The sequence below is a fragment of the Lactuca virosa genome, chromosome 7 (assembly GCF_052849685.1).
Source record: "Lactuca virosa cultivar CGN04683 chromosome 7, Lactuca_virosa_CGN04683_v6, whole genome shotgun sequence".
Lineage (NCBI taxonomy): Eukaryota > Viridiplantae > Streptophyta > Magnoliopsida > Asterales > Asteraceae > Lactuca > Lactuca virosa.
In genome coordinates this window covers 66,662,657-66,682,112 of record NC_136432.1, presented here as the reverse complement: position 1 = coordinate 66,682,112, position 19,456 = coordinate 66,662,657, and the positions used below count along the sequence as shown (strand labels likewise).

Below are 19,456 nucleotides of genomic sequence, written 5' to 3'. Positions count from 1 at the left end.
ATATGAAGAGTAAAATTGATAGAGCCCTATAAAAAAGGAAGGATATATAAAGAAGGAAGGAGATATATGGTCTGGTTCGGTGATTTGAAGAATATGATTTACAGGAGAAGAAGACGAGGGTGTAACGATGAAGCCATATAAGAAAACATCATATAAGGGGTAGAAGACGTTCTATTCCTGCTAGAAAAGGATAGAAGACGTATATGAGAGAGAGATTAGGTCAAATATTTATTTTATTTCCTTAATTATATGATTTCAATTAAATGCTTCCATTAATTGAGAATACAAAATCTCCAAAATACCCTTATTGAATTAAAAAAAATATTTAATATTTTATTATTTTTGATTGGTGCATTGGTGAACACAATAATTGTCAAAAACATTTGAACCTATCTCTTGCCACCCTATGTAAAACCAAGGAAATGTGTCTTTTTTTTTGGATTTGTAAAGGACGTTAAAAGTGCAAGATGCACCGGGACAATTGGATGTGTAATCCCCGATTATATATATATATATATATATATATATATATATATATATATATATATATATATATATATATATATATATATTTTTTTTTTTTTTTTTTTTTTTTTTTTTTTGCTCCGGCTTATAGCTAAATCTTTGTTTCTAAAAAAAACCCGACATTTCAAAAAGAACGGTAAAATCTTTAAACAATAAAAGCAATCCCATAAAAATTAAAATGGAAAGCTTTTAAATATTATTATCAAACTTACTTGAATTTCCACATGTAAAAAATATGATTCGATACGAATTTTCTCGTTTGGAAAAATGAGTAGGGAGACAACTCGTACTATTGCCAAAAAAAGGAAAAAAAAATCATAATATATCCAAACTAGCGTAACACAGTTTGTTTTAGGGGGTGAGCAAAAATACCGATGGTACCAAACCGAACTGGTATAGGTATCGGTACCCAATCGGTGCTGAACCATATACTTGGGTTCAATATTCGATTCTTACTTTTGTGTCATTTTGGTTTAAGTACTTTCGGTTTGATACTTGGAGATAGTGTGAATGATTCGAGTCTTAACAACCATTGCACATCAGTTTTAATTCCATGGATTCATCTTCTTATGGCCAGGGTACTAAATTTGAACATTCCTGAAAATATGAAGCCTAAACTGCAAATATTCATATTTTAGTGGTCAATTATTTGTGTTGTTGCCCGCGTTTTCTTGTTGATTAAGGCGAGTTAGGTAATGCCTCTCTCTCTCTCTCTCTCTCTCTCTCTCTCTCTCTCTCTCTCTCTCTCTCTCTCTCTCTCTCTCACACACACACACACACAGTGTGTATATATATGTGTGTTTTCTTGCAAGCGTTTCTCTTTTCAGCAGAAAGCTTTCCGCATGATGAATCTTTTTTGTGACTAGTGAATCGTTCAATGTGATGATAAAAGCAACTTTTGTATGAAACTTTGTGCTTCATTTATCTGGTAAGTTCAACATCCTCTTCTATATATTTTGAATGATCTTGTAATTTAGTTGTTCTGTTTAGCTGTTTTTAATCCTGTAAGTTCCTCCACACAAGGGTTTTTATTATCAATAAATTTTCCAGTTTTCTGATGAAAATTTGAATGAATTTTCGAGGGGTTTCACACAAATATGATTAATGGATTTGGTTTGTTGATCGAACAGCTTACAAATTTCCAGTTTTCTGAGAATTGAAAGATGGCTGATGGTTTTCTTTTATGAGATGATAGCTAACTTTATCAAGTCTACTTGCTTTTGGAAAGTGATTCAACTATATAAAGTTGTCTCGTTGTTTTTTGGGCTTCATGCAAGAAATGATAATGTACTTTGATTTACCAATGTATTATAGCATAAAACTAAACTTTCTAATTGTTTATTAAAGCTTTTTTTTATAAAAAATACCCCATTTTAGCATTATACTTTTAGTTATTTTTATATTACACTTTAAAAAATCCACCAAATTATACCAGTGAAACTATTTTGTACTTGGATAGGATTACAACTATTGGATTGACTTTTCAAAATAAATTATTGTAATAAGATGAAATAAAAGTAAGATGCTATAATAACAAACCAATGATAATACCTTACTATTTCTTGGATATAACCTTGTTTCAAACCATCAAAGGCTGAGACTCGAAGTGTAAAAAGTTGCTGGCTACTAAATATTTATTCTCTAACCAATATCAAGCTGTTTGATTTCACTTAATTTCACAAATTCAATTGAAAGTAACTTTTCCTTGGTGATTTGACATTTTTTTTTTGTAAAAGTAAAATATGTCAAAATGTAGAATATATGAGATTAGCATGGACAAGCTTTCTAGACATATTTTAATGATGATGGGCTTTTTCCACACTGATTAGATAAAAAACGAGTTTCTATTCGACCTTTTTAGATGGGATAAAAATTACAATTTTTATCTCATTCATATTAGTCTCACTTAAGGATAATAAAAACTCGTTAAAATACAAATTAGTTATAATAAAATTAATACTTTTCGATACTTACATAAATAAAATTTTAATAATTTTTTTTTGAATGGCATACCATCTAAAAGTTTAAGCCAATGAGATTTGAACCTGAAAATTTACATAAATAAAATAAATTTCCAAACATTTTTGTGATGGATTGGAAAAAATACCCCTACCTAGCCAATGAATGAAAATTAAGAAAATGGACAAAATGATGCTTTCAAGTTTCAAGAATGGTCTATCCATCGGGCAAAAACCTCCTTTTTGTTCCAATCGAAGGAACCATTTCGTTCATTCTTCGACTGTATCAATACCAAACGCTATATATATGATACAATTTTTTGTGGTCTTTTGCTATTTGGTAATGATTTTTTTTTTATCTTCATATAATATATCAAAAGGTGAACAGAAACTAGTCTGTAATAAGGTCCGGGAGAAACAATGACCAATAATCGAAGAAGGTCTAACGAGCAACCGCCTACTCGGCTACTACATACTCAATCAATCAGTGGTAGTTCGGGTATTGAACCTATGATGGATAGCGAGGTGGTGCCTTCATCTCTTGTTCAAATTGCACCTATTCTTCGTGTTGCAAATGAAGTTGAACCTACAAACTCAAGAGTTGCCTACTTATGTAAGTCTCAAACCTGTTTATAGCGGTTATTTTTAATTTCCAACACTAAATAATTAGAATGGTAAATTCATTTGTGAATATAACGAACTAATACATAAAAATGAACATTGTACCCGCTTTCACAACATATCATCCATATGTGAATTTGAATAAATTTATTTGTGAATCCCAGTAAACTTCATTTGTGTATGATCAAAATGTTAAAATAATAATAATATCAAATGAATTTACTTATATTTACATGTAAAGTTAGTCGGATTCACATGTAAATATGAATATTTATTGGAATTCACATCTAAATTTGATATGTCTACATTAACGATCACACACACACACACATATATATATATATATATATATATATATATATATATATATATATATATATATATATATATATATACCATTCATATTGATCATTCATATGTGAATGATCAATCATGTAGACTAAATTGATTGACGGTGTATGATATTTGTACATGATACGGTTCAAATTTACAATTAGAATATTGGGTTTTTAATTTAGACATATCAAATTTAATACATCTTACTTTCAAATATACACAATTAAAATATTAGGTTATAGATGTCAGTTAATAGTTACTAAGATTTTATGAATTTTGATATATTAATTTTTTTTGATAAAAAATACCTAGAAAAAGAAAAGAAAAAAAGAAATGATTTTTTTTCAACATGTATGTGTCCATTGTAAATAAGATAAATATATAGATGGCATTGATGCCTTGATTCCTTGTTTATTTTTGTTCTCTGTTAAACTTTTATCATCTTATTAATACATCTTACTTTCAAATATACACAATTAAAATATTGGGTTTTTAAATGCTCTCTAGTTGGAGATATTTTTATATTTAGTTAGGTTTTTCAATTTAATATAACCTAATAGAAGAAATAAAAAATTAAGTAGTATATAATAACCAATCAACAAAAAATACACTTTATAATTTTTGTAATGAACCAAATAGTCCCTATGGGTCCGGATTAACATTCAGACTGCTTCTTCCTTGTCGGATGCTCCATGTACTAACCCGACAACCATGGCTACTGCCGGGTTCGGGCGTGGCTCTTCTTCTTTACCCACTCAAATGGGTCTACAAAATAGTCTCTCACCGGTTCGCTTTCTTGGTTGTGATTGATTTAATTTTGTTTTAACTGCAAGTTCGACCCTTATGGGTTTTGTTATTTTGTTGTTGAAACTGGTTTTGGAATTTGGTTATAAGGAGAAGATAAATTATCATTTTCATTAATCAACCAGCTGGGAGAGATGAAATTTAGGGACGAAAATGACAATAATATAATGGGATCACTTTACGTGCCCCTTTAGTTAAAAAAAAGGGGCAGGGTGAAGTATATGTTTGTGTAAAGGGGGTTACGAGGGACCTTGATATAATGTAGTGACCATATTATATAATATTTTCTGGTAGGAAAGAACAAAATTTTGTAATTTACTTTAATTTCAATTATAGTAGTGAATGCAGTTTTGATTTTATGAAATAGTGGATACCAAACAAAGGCACATGAGTGGTCTATAAGTGGTGGCATAGTAAATAGTAATGATACTAGAATTTCATAAGGCAGCATTTGTTACAAATGAGACAAGACATGATTGGATTGAAGAAACTTTCTAAGGCTCTTTTTGATGATATGTCAAAAGAGAAATTGAGAGCGAGTCCATGTCTGATGTCTCGTATTTTTGGACGAAGCAAAAATTGTCATTTTTGTTCTATCGACTGTGGTCTTGGTCTTAGTCCAAGTCCAATGAACTTAACTTCAATAATCAATGCATTGGATTGAGATTGAGACTGATGTCAATGAGACAAAAATTACCAATAAGGTGGGACAAAGGGCCCACTCTTGATCTCTTATCTGTACAAAAGACGTGAATGCCCTCCTCATTCATATCATTGGAAATTGCCTTAGAAAGCTTGTCCGGTTACATCAACTCCTGTCCCGTGTAACAAACACAACCTTAATGGCAGCTTGCTTTGCATGCATAAATGAAGTTATTGTGTATGCACTTAGGTCGGTTCTATGCCTTTGAGAAAGCCCACAATCTAGATCCAAAATCAAGTGGACGTGGTGTTCGCCAATTCAAAACTGCTCTACTTCAACGTCTACAGAGGGTATGTGTTCGTTTCTTTTCCATCTAACAACTTCCATACTTTGTGCATATATTCATTTCTGAATATTTAAACAGTTAAACTCTTACTTTTTAGCATGCTTATCATATACTAATGTTATAAAAAAAAAACGGATAAATTATATCTAATCTTTTCAGGAAGACAAAACCACATTAGCAGGACGAACACAGAGCGATGCACGTGAAATGCAGAGTTATTATCAACATTACTTCATGAAATACATTCAAGCCTTGAAGGCCGAAAAAGCTGATCGGTTATAATAATAATAATAATAATAATAATAATAATAATCTCTCTTTGTGTTCTATGTCTTTCTTTCAATTTGCGTTATTTATTTTCTGATTTAAGAAATTTACTTGTTTCATCAGTACTCGCCTTACAAAAGCTTATCAGACTGCTGCTGTTCTGTTTGAGGTTTTAAAGGCTGTTAACTTCACAGAGTCTGTCGAGGTGGCAGATGAGGTAAACACTGGATTTTTCTTTTCCCTTTATAGAATTTTACATGATGATTCTGAATAATTACTGCTTCTGTGTGTAGATTTTGGAAGCTCACACTAAGATTGCTGAGAAGACAGAGATGTATGTTCCTTATAATATACTTCCACTTGATCCGGATAGTTCAAATCAAGCTATAATGAGATATCCAGAGGTTAGTTCCAGATTTTTTAAAAAATTGTAATGTTTTAGTGGACACACAAATAACATAATTGTTTTTTTGAACATTGAGGGATAATAAGTTGGGTTTTTTTTTTGAGCTTTTCCCATTTAATTTATTCATGCTTTAATTGTTCAATTTGTAGATTCAAGCTTCTGTTACTGCACTGCGTAGTACCAGGGGACTTCCATGGCCGAAAGGCTACAAGAAGAAAGTAAATGAAGACATTCTTGATTGGCTACAGGCTATGTTTGGTTTTCAGGTGGTTTATTTGGAACATATAGTTTACACTAAATTACAAAAATGGTCCAAGAGTATTTCTATTTCTTGCAATTTTGGTCCCTTTTTCCACACGATGTTAAATTCCATCCGTTAAATGCTGGACATGCCTTGCACGAGAGGGCAAATTGGTCTTTTTTCCATTCTCTCTCTCTCTCTCTCTCTCTCTCTCTCTCTCTCTCTCTGTCTCTCTCTCTCTCTCTCTTATCGTTATGTTTTCATAGGTAGTCTCTTCCACCTGTTCATCTACTTCTTAGTGTTCTTCATTGACAATTACCCTAATCCTAAAAATACATTTTAGGAAACAATGGTGGGTGGGAAATTTTTTTAACAGAAATATAGGGATCACGTATGAAAATATAATACTAAAAAAATTCAAACAGGTGGAAGCTAATGTGTTAGGGGAGAAGAGAACGAAAGGAAAAAGACCAGTTTACCCTCTTGTGTAAAGCACGTGCAGCTTTTAATAGATGGAATTCAACTCCTTGAGCAAAAAGGGACCAAAATCGAAAGAGAAACGTAAAAGTAAGGACCAAAAATTGCAAGAGGAAACATTTTGGAACCAAAATTGCAAAAGACAACATTACTTAGGAACCATTTTGAAATTTAATATATAGTTTTTATATTATAAAGGATGCTATTATTCGTACACCACATAAATAAATATTAAAAAATTAAACAGAGGGTCGTACATTTAGTAATAGGGGTGTATGAGTAGAATCACCAATTATTAATCATGATGATTCTCGGTTTGACTTGTGTTGACTCACAGAAAGATAATGTCTCAAATCAGAGAGAGCATTTAATCTTGTTGCTTGCAAATGTTCACATTCGTCGGTTCCCAAACCCTGACCAACAACCTAAGGTATTATTATAATCTTTAGATGTAGCATAACATTATACACATTTTATTTTTTACATATTTTTTGTTTATAACTTTGACTCATTGTCTTTTTTTTTTCTTCAAAAGCTGGATGATTGTGCGCTTACCGAAGTTATGAAGAAACTTTTTAAGAATTACAAAAAGTGGTGCAAATATTTGGGTCGCAAAAGTAGTCTTTGGTGAGTAAAGTTTACCTTGAGGTTTTGAATCTAAAAGCTACATTTAGTTGTTTTTAGATATTTAGTCGTCACTCATTTCATAAGATTCAATCTTTTTATAAGTAATATGTGACCATTATCCTCCATTTTCAGGTTGCCAAATGTTCAACAAGAAGTGCAACAAAGAAAATTATTGTACATGGGTCTATATCTTCTCATATGGGGTGAAGCTGCAAACTTGAGATTTATGCCGGAATGCCTTTGCTATATCTATCATCACGTATGCATAATGATTTTGTTTTTCAATTGTGTGTATTTCCTTTGATTGTTACAAGAGTACAAACACACAAACAATTAAATTGTTCAATGTTTTCTTTGTTTACAAAGATGGCATTTGAAGTATATGCTATTCTGGCTGGTAGTGTTAGTCCTTTGAATGGTGAGAATATTAAACCTGCATATGGTGGTGAAAAAGAGGCATTTTTGAGGAAAGTAGTGACTCCTATCTACAATACAATAGCACAGGTATGGTGTAAATCTGGAGAGTTTTTTATTTCAAAGTTAATAGTTTATATGCGTATGTTTTTCATTATTGTCTTGTACAGGAAGCTAAAAAATGCAAAAGGGGAAAAACAAAACATTCTCAATGGAGAAACTATGATGATCTAAATGAATACTTCTGGTATCATGATCTCTATTCATGCTTTATTCAATGATAAATTCAACTGAATATAGGATTAATTGCAAGAAACAGCGACTACTTTGATTAATTTGTTGATTATAGCATCCTACTTTCTTTTCTTTCAATTACAACATTATACTTTGAAAAATCCACACAACTATACCAATGTCATTCAAATTTAAAGCAATTTAATGCTATAATTGGGTATTTTTTTTTTCAAATCATGAAGTACAATGCTCTAATCGGGTATTTTTTCAATATACAATGCCTTAATAAGAAAAAGTTTAAAATTACAATCATACAATGTGGTTATAGAAAGAAATGAAAGTAGGATACTATAATACATATATAAATTTCGTATGTTGCTGTTTCATGCATTTAACACTTATATATATATATATATATATATATATATATATATATATATATATATATATATATATTGATTGGGATAATGTTGTAGGTCAGTTGACTGTTTTCGTCTGGGATGGCCAATGCGTGACAAATCTGATTTCTTTTGTCGGCCTGATGATGATGTAAGCACTAAATTTACATTTTTAGCCACACATATTATGCTTACTACATCAATAATAATAAAAAAACCAAGATTCTATCAATTTTGTTTATTTACAATATATATTAATTATTTCAGGAGAAAAAACCCGATAAAAGTGATCATTGGATGGGAAAAATCAACTTTGTTGAGATAGATTCATTTTGGCATATCTTTAGGAGCTTCGATAGAATGTGGAGCTTTTTCATTTTGTCTTTACAGGTAATTAGTTAATAATTAATTATCTTGTGATTAATTACTCTACTTGTTTATTAACTATTACTTTTTTATAAAAGGCAATGATTATTATAGCATGGAATGGATCTGGTGAACTAAATTCTATCTTCGATGGGGTTGTGTTCAAGAAAGTATTAAGCATTTTCATAACAGCAGCAATATTGAAACTTGCACATGGTAAATACACACATACATATATACCTACAATCTACATACACTGCTTACATAGCGATATAATCTGATTATTGCCACCTCATTTTGCCAGCTGTCATTGATGTATTTATAATGTGGAATGCAAGATTCTACATGTCATTTCATGTGAAGCTTCGATATATTTTGAAAGCTCTAACTGCAGGAGCTTGGGTGGTGATTTTACCTATAACATATTCGTATAGTTGGAAAAATCCATCTGGATTTGAAGAAACTATTAAGAATTGGTTTGGAAATGGAGAAAGTTCACCTTCTATGTTCATCATAGCAGTTGTTATTTATCTATTTCCAAATATCCTTTCTGGACTTTTATTCCTTCTACCCTTTATACGAAGAAATCTAGAGAAATCAGACTATAACATTGTGAGGTTTGTGATGTGGTGGTCTCAGGTATGGAAAATCTTCCTACAACTTATGTCACGTTTATTTTATTTTTTACTATTATTCCTTGCTATTTTTATTTTTATTTTTGTGACTAAGGTCTTGTTTCTTTTTCCCCATTAACTGTTCTCCACAAAAGATAATAATGTACTTTCATTATTTGTTTATTCTAACATCATACTTTCATTTCTTCCTATTACAACATTGTATTTTGAAAAGCCTACCTAATTATAGCAATGTCATCGAAAAAAAAAACAATTTACACTGCTATAATTCGGTAGATTTTTTATGTACAATTGTCCTAATAAGAAAAGTATTTTAAAGTACAATACTATAATTGAGCAGGTTATTTTAGATTACAATGCTTAATAAAATAAAAATGAAAGTACAATGTTGTCATAGATAGAACTTAAAGTAGGATGCTATAATACACAAATAAATAGAAGTCCGTTACTATTTCTTGCGTTTAGCCCAAAAAGATCTTAGAAAAGGATGGCACACTTGGGAATTGAAAGGAAAACAATAAATAAAGGAAAAGTTGTTAAAATATAGGACTTAATGGGGAAAACCTCATTTTCCTGACTTTCTCTATTAAGTCGTTCTTTCTGCATTATGTCAAAAACAAATACCCATAACATATCATCAAATTTTGCAGCTTTCGCTTTATGTTGGGAGGGGAATGCATGAAGATCCTCTATCCCTTATCAAGTATGCTTCCATATTCTAATCGCATGTATAGATTGCTAAAATTAGTTGTACCATGCTTTATGTTTTTTTTTCTTTTCTTCTAGGTACACTATATTCTGGGTTCTTCTTATAGCTTCAAAGTTAGCTTTCAGTTACTACTTAGAGGTGCCTTTCTTTTCCCTCATGTTTTTTTATTATAACATTGTACTTTCATTTCTTCCTATTACAACATCTTACTTTGAAAAATCTATCTAGTTATAGCAAATGTCATCCAAATACAAAGCAATTTATTCGGCTATAATTTGCTAGATTTTTCAAAGTATAATATGTCTTAATAAGAAACACAAAATACAACACTATAATTAGGTAGATATCTTCAAATATAATGCCTTCATAAGCAAAAAGAACTGGAAGCACAATGTTGTAAATTGTAATAATAAGAAATTATAGTACAATGCTATAATAAACAAATAGATGCAAGTAAGTTGCTCTTTCTTGCATTTGTTCCTAATTAAGAATAAGTAATTATATACATATTTCAGATAAAGCCTCTAGTGGGTCCAACAAAAGCAATTATGCGACTTCACATTAGACGTTATGAATGGCATGAATTCTTCCCTCAAGGTAATCAAGATTAAGAACCTATATATATTATATGCATAACGTTATTAGTAATAATAAGAATTAAAAATGTTACAAATTGTCAATTTTCTTTTCAGCTAACAACAATATTGGCGTTGTGATTACACTATGGGCTCCTATCATTCTTGTATGTTATTTTTATATTATTCATATCCTGTTAACTTCCCTTTGCCTCCAAAACATGCTACATATAATGTTATTTTTTTAAAAATCTTTATAGGTCTATTTTATGGATACTCAAATATGGTATGCCATCTTTTCCACAATATTTGGTGGAATTTATGGTGCATTTCGGCGTCTTGGAGAGGTTAGTGCTCTAATTTGCATTTATCTAAAATTTTACCTACTTCGATTATATATATATTTTTTTGTGTTTTTTTAATTTCTATTCTTTAGATTCGAACTTTAGGGATGTTGAGAAGCCGGTTTCAGTCACTGCCAGTTGCTTTCAATTACTGCTTAATTCCAGAAGAAAATAGCCAAATGATTGAGCATAGGCTCACGGTTACTCCGTCCCATAGAATGACTAAGGTTTAATTTCTTTTATTTTTTTATACCTATTTGGGTGGTTGATGGTTTACAAATAGTTTTTTTTTTTTTTTTTTTTTTTTTTTAGTTGTGTTTATTTCAGGAACCAACTAATAAAGAGGAGACAACAAGGTTTGCTCATATGTGGAATAAAATCATTACAACTTTCAGGGAAGAAGATTTGATAAGCAACAGGTATTTTCTGTTGGGAAAACGGTTTCAAATATTTCCAACAACCGTCCAATTGTAAAATAATAGAGAAAATTGAGCACAGATATATACGTGGAAAACTCCAAAACCAGAGAAAAACCACAGGCCTCTACAGAGAAAAAAAAGTCCACTAAATGACAAAGTATATAAATATCTCAAGCCAAACCCCCATTTCGCGCACACTCTCCAAAGATATAATTCACTTTTCTACACTGTAAAGCAAGAGAAGAAAAGAAAAGAATCAATTACTTAACGTTTGTCCCACCCAAAAAGGTGGAAAAAGGAGTCGAGAGATCTTATATGTGCAAAAGACAAAAATGCCCTCCTCATCCTCATCTTGGTCTCTTACTTGTCACTGATATGTGCTTGCATTTTTATTTTATCAGGGAAATGGACCTTTTACTTATGCCATGTTGGGCTGATTTTGACTTGAATCTTATTCGGTGGCCACCATTTTTACTTGCTAGCAAGGTTCATTACTTCCTGAAACATTTTCTTTCATGAACATTGATAATATATATATATATATATATATATATATATATATATATATATATATATATATATATATTGACTATTCAACAATCATTTTATAGCTTCCAATAGCCTTGGACATGGCAAAAGACAGCAATGGAAATGACCGATTACTACAAAAGAGGCTGAATGCAGACAATTATATGCTTTGTGCTGTTCAGGAATGCTATGTTTCAACCCAAAATATTTTAAATTTTCTTGTTGAAGGAGAAATTGAAAAGGCGTAAGTAATGTATTTTTTTAATATGATATGATGTATTTGTTAATTGACGTGGTTTGTCTTTTTGCAGAATTATGAAGGAGATTTTTGAAAAAGTTGATCATCACATTAAGGAGGGAGATTTACTAAGTGTGTTTGATATGAGTTACCTGCCTAGCCTCACGAATCATTTCATCCGGCTTATTGAATATCTGGTCAAATATGATCTCTTTGTTTTTTTATGTTTTCTCTTATGAGGTTTTAATATTAAATACTAGTACTTTTATTTTATTTTTTTTTGCTTTTAGAAAGAAAATAAAGCAAGTGACAAGGACGAGATTGTCATTGTGCTACTTAACATGCTGGAGGTGGTAAACATAGACATCTTGGATGAGCCATTATCTAGGTAAATGAAATGGATATAATGTCTCTTCGGATATTGTTGGGCTAAATGCAAGTAATAATAACATACTTTCATTTATTTGTACATTTTAGCATCCAACTTTTATTTATTTCAGTTACAACATTATACTTTCAATTGTTTTCTTATTAACCTATTTCATTTTTTTAAAATCCACCCAATTATAGCATTGTATTCGGACATTACTTTAAAAAACTATCCAGTTATAGCAGTGAAAATTGCTATGTATTGGATGAACATTGCTATTTCTTGCATTAAACTCAATAATAAAGCATTACTAACTAACTTTCTTTTGCTTTTGACATGTAGCATGGTAGAGTCAAGCCATAAGTATTTTGCAGATCTAAATTTTCCTGTTATAGGAGAGATAGAAGCTTGGAAAGAGAAAGTAAAAAGCTTCTACTCTTTATACACTAAATTACAAAAATGCCCCCGTGGTATAATGAACTGAAGTTGTAATCTCCACTAAACCACAGATCAGAAGGCTTCATCTGTTGCTTACAGAAAAAGAATCTGCTATGGATGTTCCATCAAACTTAGAAGCCAGAAGGCGTATCTCTTTCTTCTCAAATTCATTGTTTATGGATATGCCTAAAGCACCCAAAGTTCGAAATATGATATCTTTCTCGTAAGTTTTCTCTCAAAATATGTTGATTTTTCTTTGACTTTGTCTTTACGATAAATTCGCTTTTATTTTAGCGTTTTGACTCCTTATTATAATGAGGATGTTCTTTTCTCTATGGATGCCTTGGAAAAGCCTAATGAAGATGGAGTTTCCATTCTTTTCTACTTGCAGAAAATCTTTCCAGGTAAGTTGTTTTTCTTTCTAAAATTGTATGTTTCATGATACTAAGTTTAGTAAATAATTTTCAGATGAATGGAACAATTTTCTAGAGAGAGTGGAGTATAGCAATGAAGAAGAAATGAAAGGAGATTTAGATTCAGAAGAATTGTTGCGCCTTTGGGCTTCATATAGAGGCCAAACACTTACTAAGACTGGTAATTGAATTTGCATATGTAAAGGATTAGATGCAAGGAATAACAATGTGGTTTCATTGATTTGTTTATTATAGCATCTTTCATTTCTTACTATTACAACATTTTACGTTGAAAAATGTACCTAATTATCCAATTTCATTCAATTTCAAAGCAATGGTTATTGCTATAATTGGGTAAAATTTTCAAAGTATAATGTCCTAATAAGAAAAAAAATAGAAACTATAATGCTGCGATTAGGGTAAATTTTTTAAAGTACAATTTCTTAATAAGAAAAGATTGAAAGTATATTCCTTTGATAGATAGAAATGAAAGAGGAAAACTCTAATGATACTGATGATAAACTTATATCAACCTTTTGTTATCCATTTCAATATTCTGATCATAATTTTATTCTTCTCTTAACTTAATATAGTACGAGGCATGATGTACTATCGACAAGCATTGGAACTTCAAGCTTTCATTGACATGGCAAATGATGATGGTATATACAAGCAATAACAACATACTTTCATTTATTTGATGATTTAGTGCATGCATGCATACATACATACATACATACATACATACATACATACATACATACATACATGCATGCATGCATGCATACATACATACATAACTATTGATGATTGTTGCAGAGTTAATGAAAGGTTACAATCCTGCGGAATCTAACACGGAAGAATATTTAAGGAATGAAAGATCAACACTAGCACAATGTCGAGCAGTTCCAGATATGAAGTTCACATATGTCATCTCATCTCAGCAATATGGAATCCACAAAAGATCAGGCGATGCTCGTGCTCATGACATTTTGAGGCTTATGACAACGTACGACTTGAGCACTTGTATTCAAGAAATATCAACATATTTTTCATTTTTGTTTCTATTAAAACATTCTTCTTTCATATCAAATTGCATTTTGAGAAATCACCCAATTATAGTAATATACTTTCAAACTTTTTCGTATTCAGACATTATACTTGTAAAAATCTACCCAATTATAGCAGTGAAAATTGCTTTAATGTTATAAATGGATAGATTTTTTCAAAGTACAACGATGTGATTGTAAGAAATGAAAGTAGGATATTGTAGTGAATAAATCAATGAAAGTAGGTTGCTATTTCTAGCATGTAACGCATTTTACTTTCATACATGAAATGTAACTCTAATTTTCTAATTAATGTTGGGAAATCTATATGTTTTTGAGGCAGGTATCCTTCTCTTCGAGTTGCCTATATTGATGAGGTGGAAGAAACTAGCATTGATGAATTAGAAAATGTTGTTACCAAAGTTTCTTACTATTCAGTTCTTGTGAAAGCTGTACCAAAGTCTGCTGATGCCTCTCACCAATTTCAGAGCTTAGATCAGGTACAAATTTCAATATTTGTACTGTTGAATCAATCCATTTTGGAATATATTTTTTCACCTATTTGAGCTCATTGTGACAACTGGTAAGAAGGTTGACCAAAGACTCTAGCAACTTCTAAACAACTCATGAGTTTTCAAGGAAACTAGTTGAGACTTGAGACTTCTACTAGCATCATTTTATGGATAAATGCAAGAAATAGCATCATACTTTCATTAATTTATGTATTATAGCATCCTAATTTCATTTCTAGCAATTACTACATTGTATTTGCAAGTTCTTTTATTATTATTAAGACATGTACGTATGAAATTATGAATATCCATGTTGATTTAAAAAATTTGTTCATAGTGCAATGTCTTAATAAGAAAATAGAAGTTGAAAGTATAATCTTGTAATAGAAATAAAAGTATGTTGCTATAATACACAAATAAATAAAAGTATGTCGTATTTCTTATATTTAGCTCAATATTATATTTATAAATCAAACAGGAAGCTAGTCCACAGAAAATTTTCAAATTTGAAAATCTACTATTTGAAACATATGTGTATCATGAAGGTTCATTAATGTAAATATACCATTTTTGATATTCAGGTTATATATCGTATAAAACTTCCAGGAGCAGCCATACTTGGTGAGGGAAAACCAGAGAACCAAAATCATGCCATCATTTTCACACGTGGAGAAGGTCTTCAGACAATAGACATGAACCAGGTATCTGACTTAATACAGAAAGAACAACTTAATACCAAAAGTCCTAAATTTTTTACAGATTTGCCCTTGAATAAAGCTGTTTAATTATTATCTTATGAACAGGACAACTACATGGAAGAAGCCTTTAAAATGAGGAATTTACTTCAGGAATTTCTTGTCAAACATGGAGTGAGAACTCCAACCATACTTGGACTTAGGGAGCATATATTCACTGGAAGGTAAATATGCATTTCTATTTCTTTTGTATCATGTAATGTTTTTAATAATTTATTATATGGGTTACTCTATTTTGTGATTGATGACTTTTTTTTATTTGTTTTGTTTATGATTTAGTGTATCTTCTCTTGCGTGGTTCATGTCAAACCAGGAGACGAGTTTTGTAACAATTGGACAAAGATTATTGGCTAACCCATTGAAGTAAGTTGCAAGATTGATTTTATAGTATCGATGTACAACTTTAATTTGATATGCTTCAAGTTTCATGTGGTTTTCATAATTTATTTTGTGAATTATAGCATCTTACTTTCATTTTTTTATTACATCATTGCACTTTCAAAAAAAAAAAAAAAATATTATTAAAGCATTGTATTTTGAAAAATTTAGCCAATTATAGCGGTGAATAATGCTTTATATTTGTTTGCCATTGCTATAATTAGATAGATTTTTCAAGAGTACAATGTTGTAAATGGAAGAAATAAAAGTATAAAGCTATAAAAAAAACAAATGAATGATAGTTGTTGCTATTTCTCACATTTTACCCTTTCATACATATTTGCAGGGTTAGATTTCACTATGGGCATCCTGATGTATTCGAAAGACTATTTCACTTAACCAGAGGAGGTATCAGCAAAGCTTCAAAAATCATCAATCTAAGTGAAGACATATTTGCAGGCATAATTTTTTTCCCTTTATCTACTTAGTGGTCCCCACATGATTGTTTTAGAATATCACATTTGTGGGTCCTAGTAAAACCACTCCCTTAAAATGTTAGATGGGAAGGGGTGAGAATAGAATCACCCTCTTGTCAGTGGGACCCGTTGGTGGTTTGATTTTTTTTTTCAACAAATGTTTTGTGTTTGACATTTTCCCGAATTGTTGGCAGGTTTCAATTCCACACTACGTGGAGGAAATGTGACTCATCATGAATACATACAAGTTGGTAAAGGAAGAGATGTGGGCCTCAACCAGATCTCTTTATTCGAGGCAAAAATAGCACAAGGAAACGGTGAACAAACAATGAGTCGTGATATATACAGACTTGGACACCGTTTTGATTTTTTTCGTATGCTCTCATGCTATTTCACCACTATCGGATTCTACTTCAACACATTGGTAATAAATATTTTTCTCAACTATTTTTTAAACATCATTTATTTTCTACTTAATGGGCTTAATATGTTAACAACAAATATACATTTGTTTTTGACTTAATCTTGATAGAATGACTCAATGGGTTATCATATTTTTTAAGACACAACCTTTTACCTATTTACCTTTCTTCTCTACTCCTCTCACTATTGATGAGTATTATTTATACAACATTTTATTTATACAACTACTTTAGGAATACATCTAATACCCATCAATCTTACGTGGCAGCTGACTGTGCTCATTGTATACGTATTTCTCTATGGTCGCCTCTACCTCGTACTAAGTGGACTTGAAAGAGAATTAAACACAAATAAAGCAATTGCAAGAAACAAACCCCTTCACGTAGCTCTCGCATCTCAATCTTTCGTTCAAATCGGATTCCTCATGGCACTCCCAATGATAATGGAAATTGGACTCGAAAGAGGATTCCGAAGTGCATTAACCGATTTCGTCCTCATGCAACTCCAATTAGCTTCGGTTTTCTTCACATTCTCTCTCGGAACAAAAACCCATTACTACGGTCGCACTTTGCTTCACGGCGGCGCACAATACCGCCCCACCGGCCGTGGATTTGTAGTTTTTCATGCAAAATTTTCCGAGAACTACCGGCTATATTCTCGTAGCCACTTTGTAAAAGGAATCGAGCTTTTGATCTTGCTTGTTGTGTATGAGATATTTGGAGAATCGTATACAAGTTCGGTTGCGTATATGTTGATTACAGTTTCGATGTGGTTTATGGTGGGGACATGGCTTTTTGCTCCGTTTCTTTTCAATCCTTCGGGGTTTGAGTGGCAGAAGATTGTTGATGATTGGTCGGATTGGAGTAAGTGGATAAGTAATCGAGGTGGAATCGGTGTTTCCGGGGATAAAAGTTGGGAATCGTGGTGGGAGAAAGAGCAAGATCATCTTGTGTCTTCGGGGGTGAAGGGTATTGTTATAGAGATTTTGTTGGCAGTTCGGTTTTTTATTTATCAGTTTGGACTTGTGTATCATCTCAACATTACAAAGAGCAAAAGTTTTCTGGTATTTTTTTCGTGTTGATGAACTTGCATTTGATTAATTTTTTTTTTTGGATATAAAACGGAATTGAGTTTAATTAAAATTTTTGATGTTCACTTGTTATTTTGCAGGTTTATGGAATTTCGTGGCTTGTAATCTTCGCAGGACTTCTTGTAATGAAGGTGATCTAACTAACATGTAGTATAATAATTTCTAATTATTTAAGTCCATATAAAGTCCATATAGGTACTTTTTGTAATAACATGTTGCCCACACCTAGTAGTCTTATAGAACATATAAGTCCTACCTTGTTCCATTTTTTTGATGGAAGAAAAAATTATACTTTTTGTCCCACTGACATCAATCTCAGTCTTAATATAATGCAAAAACAGTCTGTCCTAATGTACGCCTTTGAGGGACAAATGAAATAGATATCTTGAAACAGATTTTCTTTACACACGTGGTAATTTTTATGTGCTTATTAAATTAATGTATTCTTTTCTATATTTTCCAGGGGATGGCATATTGTAGAAAGTCTCTTAGCAATGACTATCAGCTTGCATTCCGATTGATCAAGGGATTAATCGCTATAAGTTTTTTTTCTATACTAGTTACCATAATAGCACAACCTCATATGTCAATAAAGGATATAATTGTATGCGTCCTCGCCTTAATGCCTACGGGTTGGGGAATGCTTCTGGTGAGCCATCCCTTTAATCCATATTTAACATGTGCTATTTTTTTAATGGAAAAAAAATTGTAGATAACTGGTTTTAATTAACATTGGTTTTGTTGTGTAGATTGCACAAGCTTTGAAGCCATTTTTGAAACAAACTGGATTCTGGTCATCTGTTAGAACGTTAGCACAATATTATGAGATAATAATGGGTTTGCTTTTATTCACGCCAGTTGCATTTTTGGCTTGGTTCCCATTCGTGTCTGAATTTCAGACACGAATGTTGTTCAACCAAGCATTTAGCAGAGGTTTACAAATCTCCCGTATTCTTGGTGGTGGCCAAAAGAAAAACCGATCATCCCGCATCAAGGAGTGACTTTTTGTCCTTTAGCATAACTATTTCCATTCGTATGTATATATGCATAAATTTATGTATGTATGTTATCACAAGCATGGGATCAACATACATCTATACAAACTAGTAATGTGAATTGATTATTTGTGTAGAAGATGTATCACCATTAGGTAGTAAGATGTATAGTTTTATTTACTTTTTCTAGGTGTGTTGTGTGATCATTGACTACTATTTATTCATATTAAGGGTAGTGGAAGTCATTTTGCATCATATGTTTGAATGTTTTTAAAAATTGGTCCAAAAAGCTCAAGCAAATTCTTTGGGTTGCATTTAAACATTCCTTATAAGGGTGTAGATGTCTCAGATCCCATCAGAACTCCACAGTTAAACAGACTTAGAGGAAAACAATACTAAAATGGGAACATGGGACACTCTAGATATTACATATGACTCATGATATG

General features: G+C 31.4%; 1 protein-coding gene across 1 annotated transcript; it reads left to right on the top strand.

Annotated features, from left to right (window-relative positions):
• The first annotated feature begins 1,278 nt into the window (after positions 1-1,278).
• On the top strand, positions 1,279-19,265 carry LOC145126077 (callose synthase 2-like). The gene is made up of 43 exons (XM_079061488.1): positions 1,279-1,453; positions 2,864-3,096; positions 5,137-5,237; positions 5,393-5,508; positions 5,624-5,717; positions 5,794-5,904; positions 6,056-6,172; positions 6,962-7,054; positions 7,160-7,251; positions 7,384-7,510; positions 7,618-7,755; positions 7,836-7,912; positions 8,376-8,448; positions 8,565-8,687; positions 8,762-8,879; positions 8,968-9,302; positions 9,949-10,001; positions 10,085-10,145; positions 10,523-10,604; positions 10,700-10,749; positions 10,843-10,929; positions 11,019-11,153; positions 11,239-11,345; positions 11,747-11,831; positions 11,957-12,117; positions 12,185-12,308; positions 12,402-12,499; positions 12,824-12,902; positions 12,991-13,142; positions 13,214-13,323; positions 13,388-13,513; positions 13,926-13,994; positions 14,152-14,341; positions 14,725-14,881; positions 15,475-15,594; positions 15,697-15,812; positions 15,928-16,011; positions 16,373-16,485; positions 16,697-16,926; positions 17,194-17,988; positions 18,096-18,146; positions 18,479-18,664; positions 18,765-19,265. The coding sequence occupies exons 2-43, from the start codon at positions 2,904-2,906 to the stop codon at positions 19,014-19,016; spliced, it is 5,781 nt and encodes a 1,926-aa protein (XP_078917614.1). The 5' UTR covers positions 1,279-1,453; positions 2,864-2,903; the 3' UTR covers positions 19,017-19,265.
• The last annotated feature ends 191 nt before the right edge of the window (positions 19,266-19,456 follow it).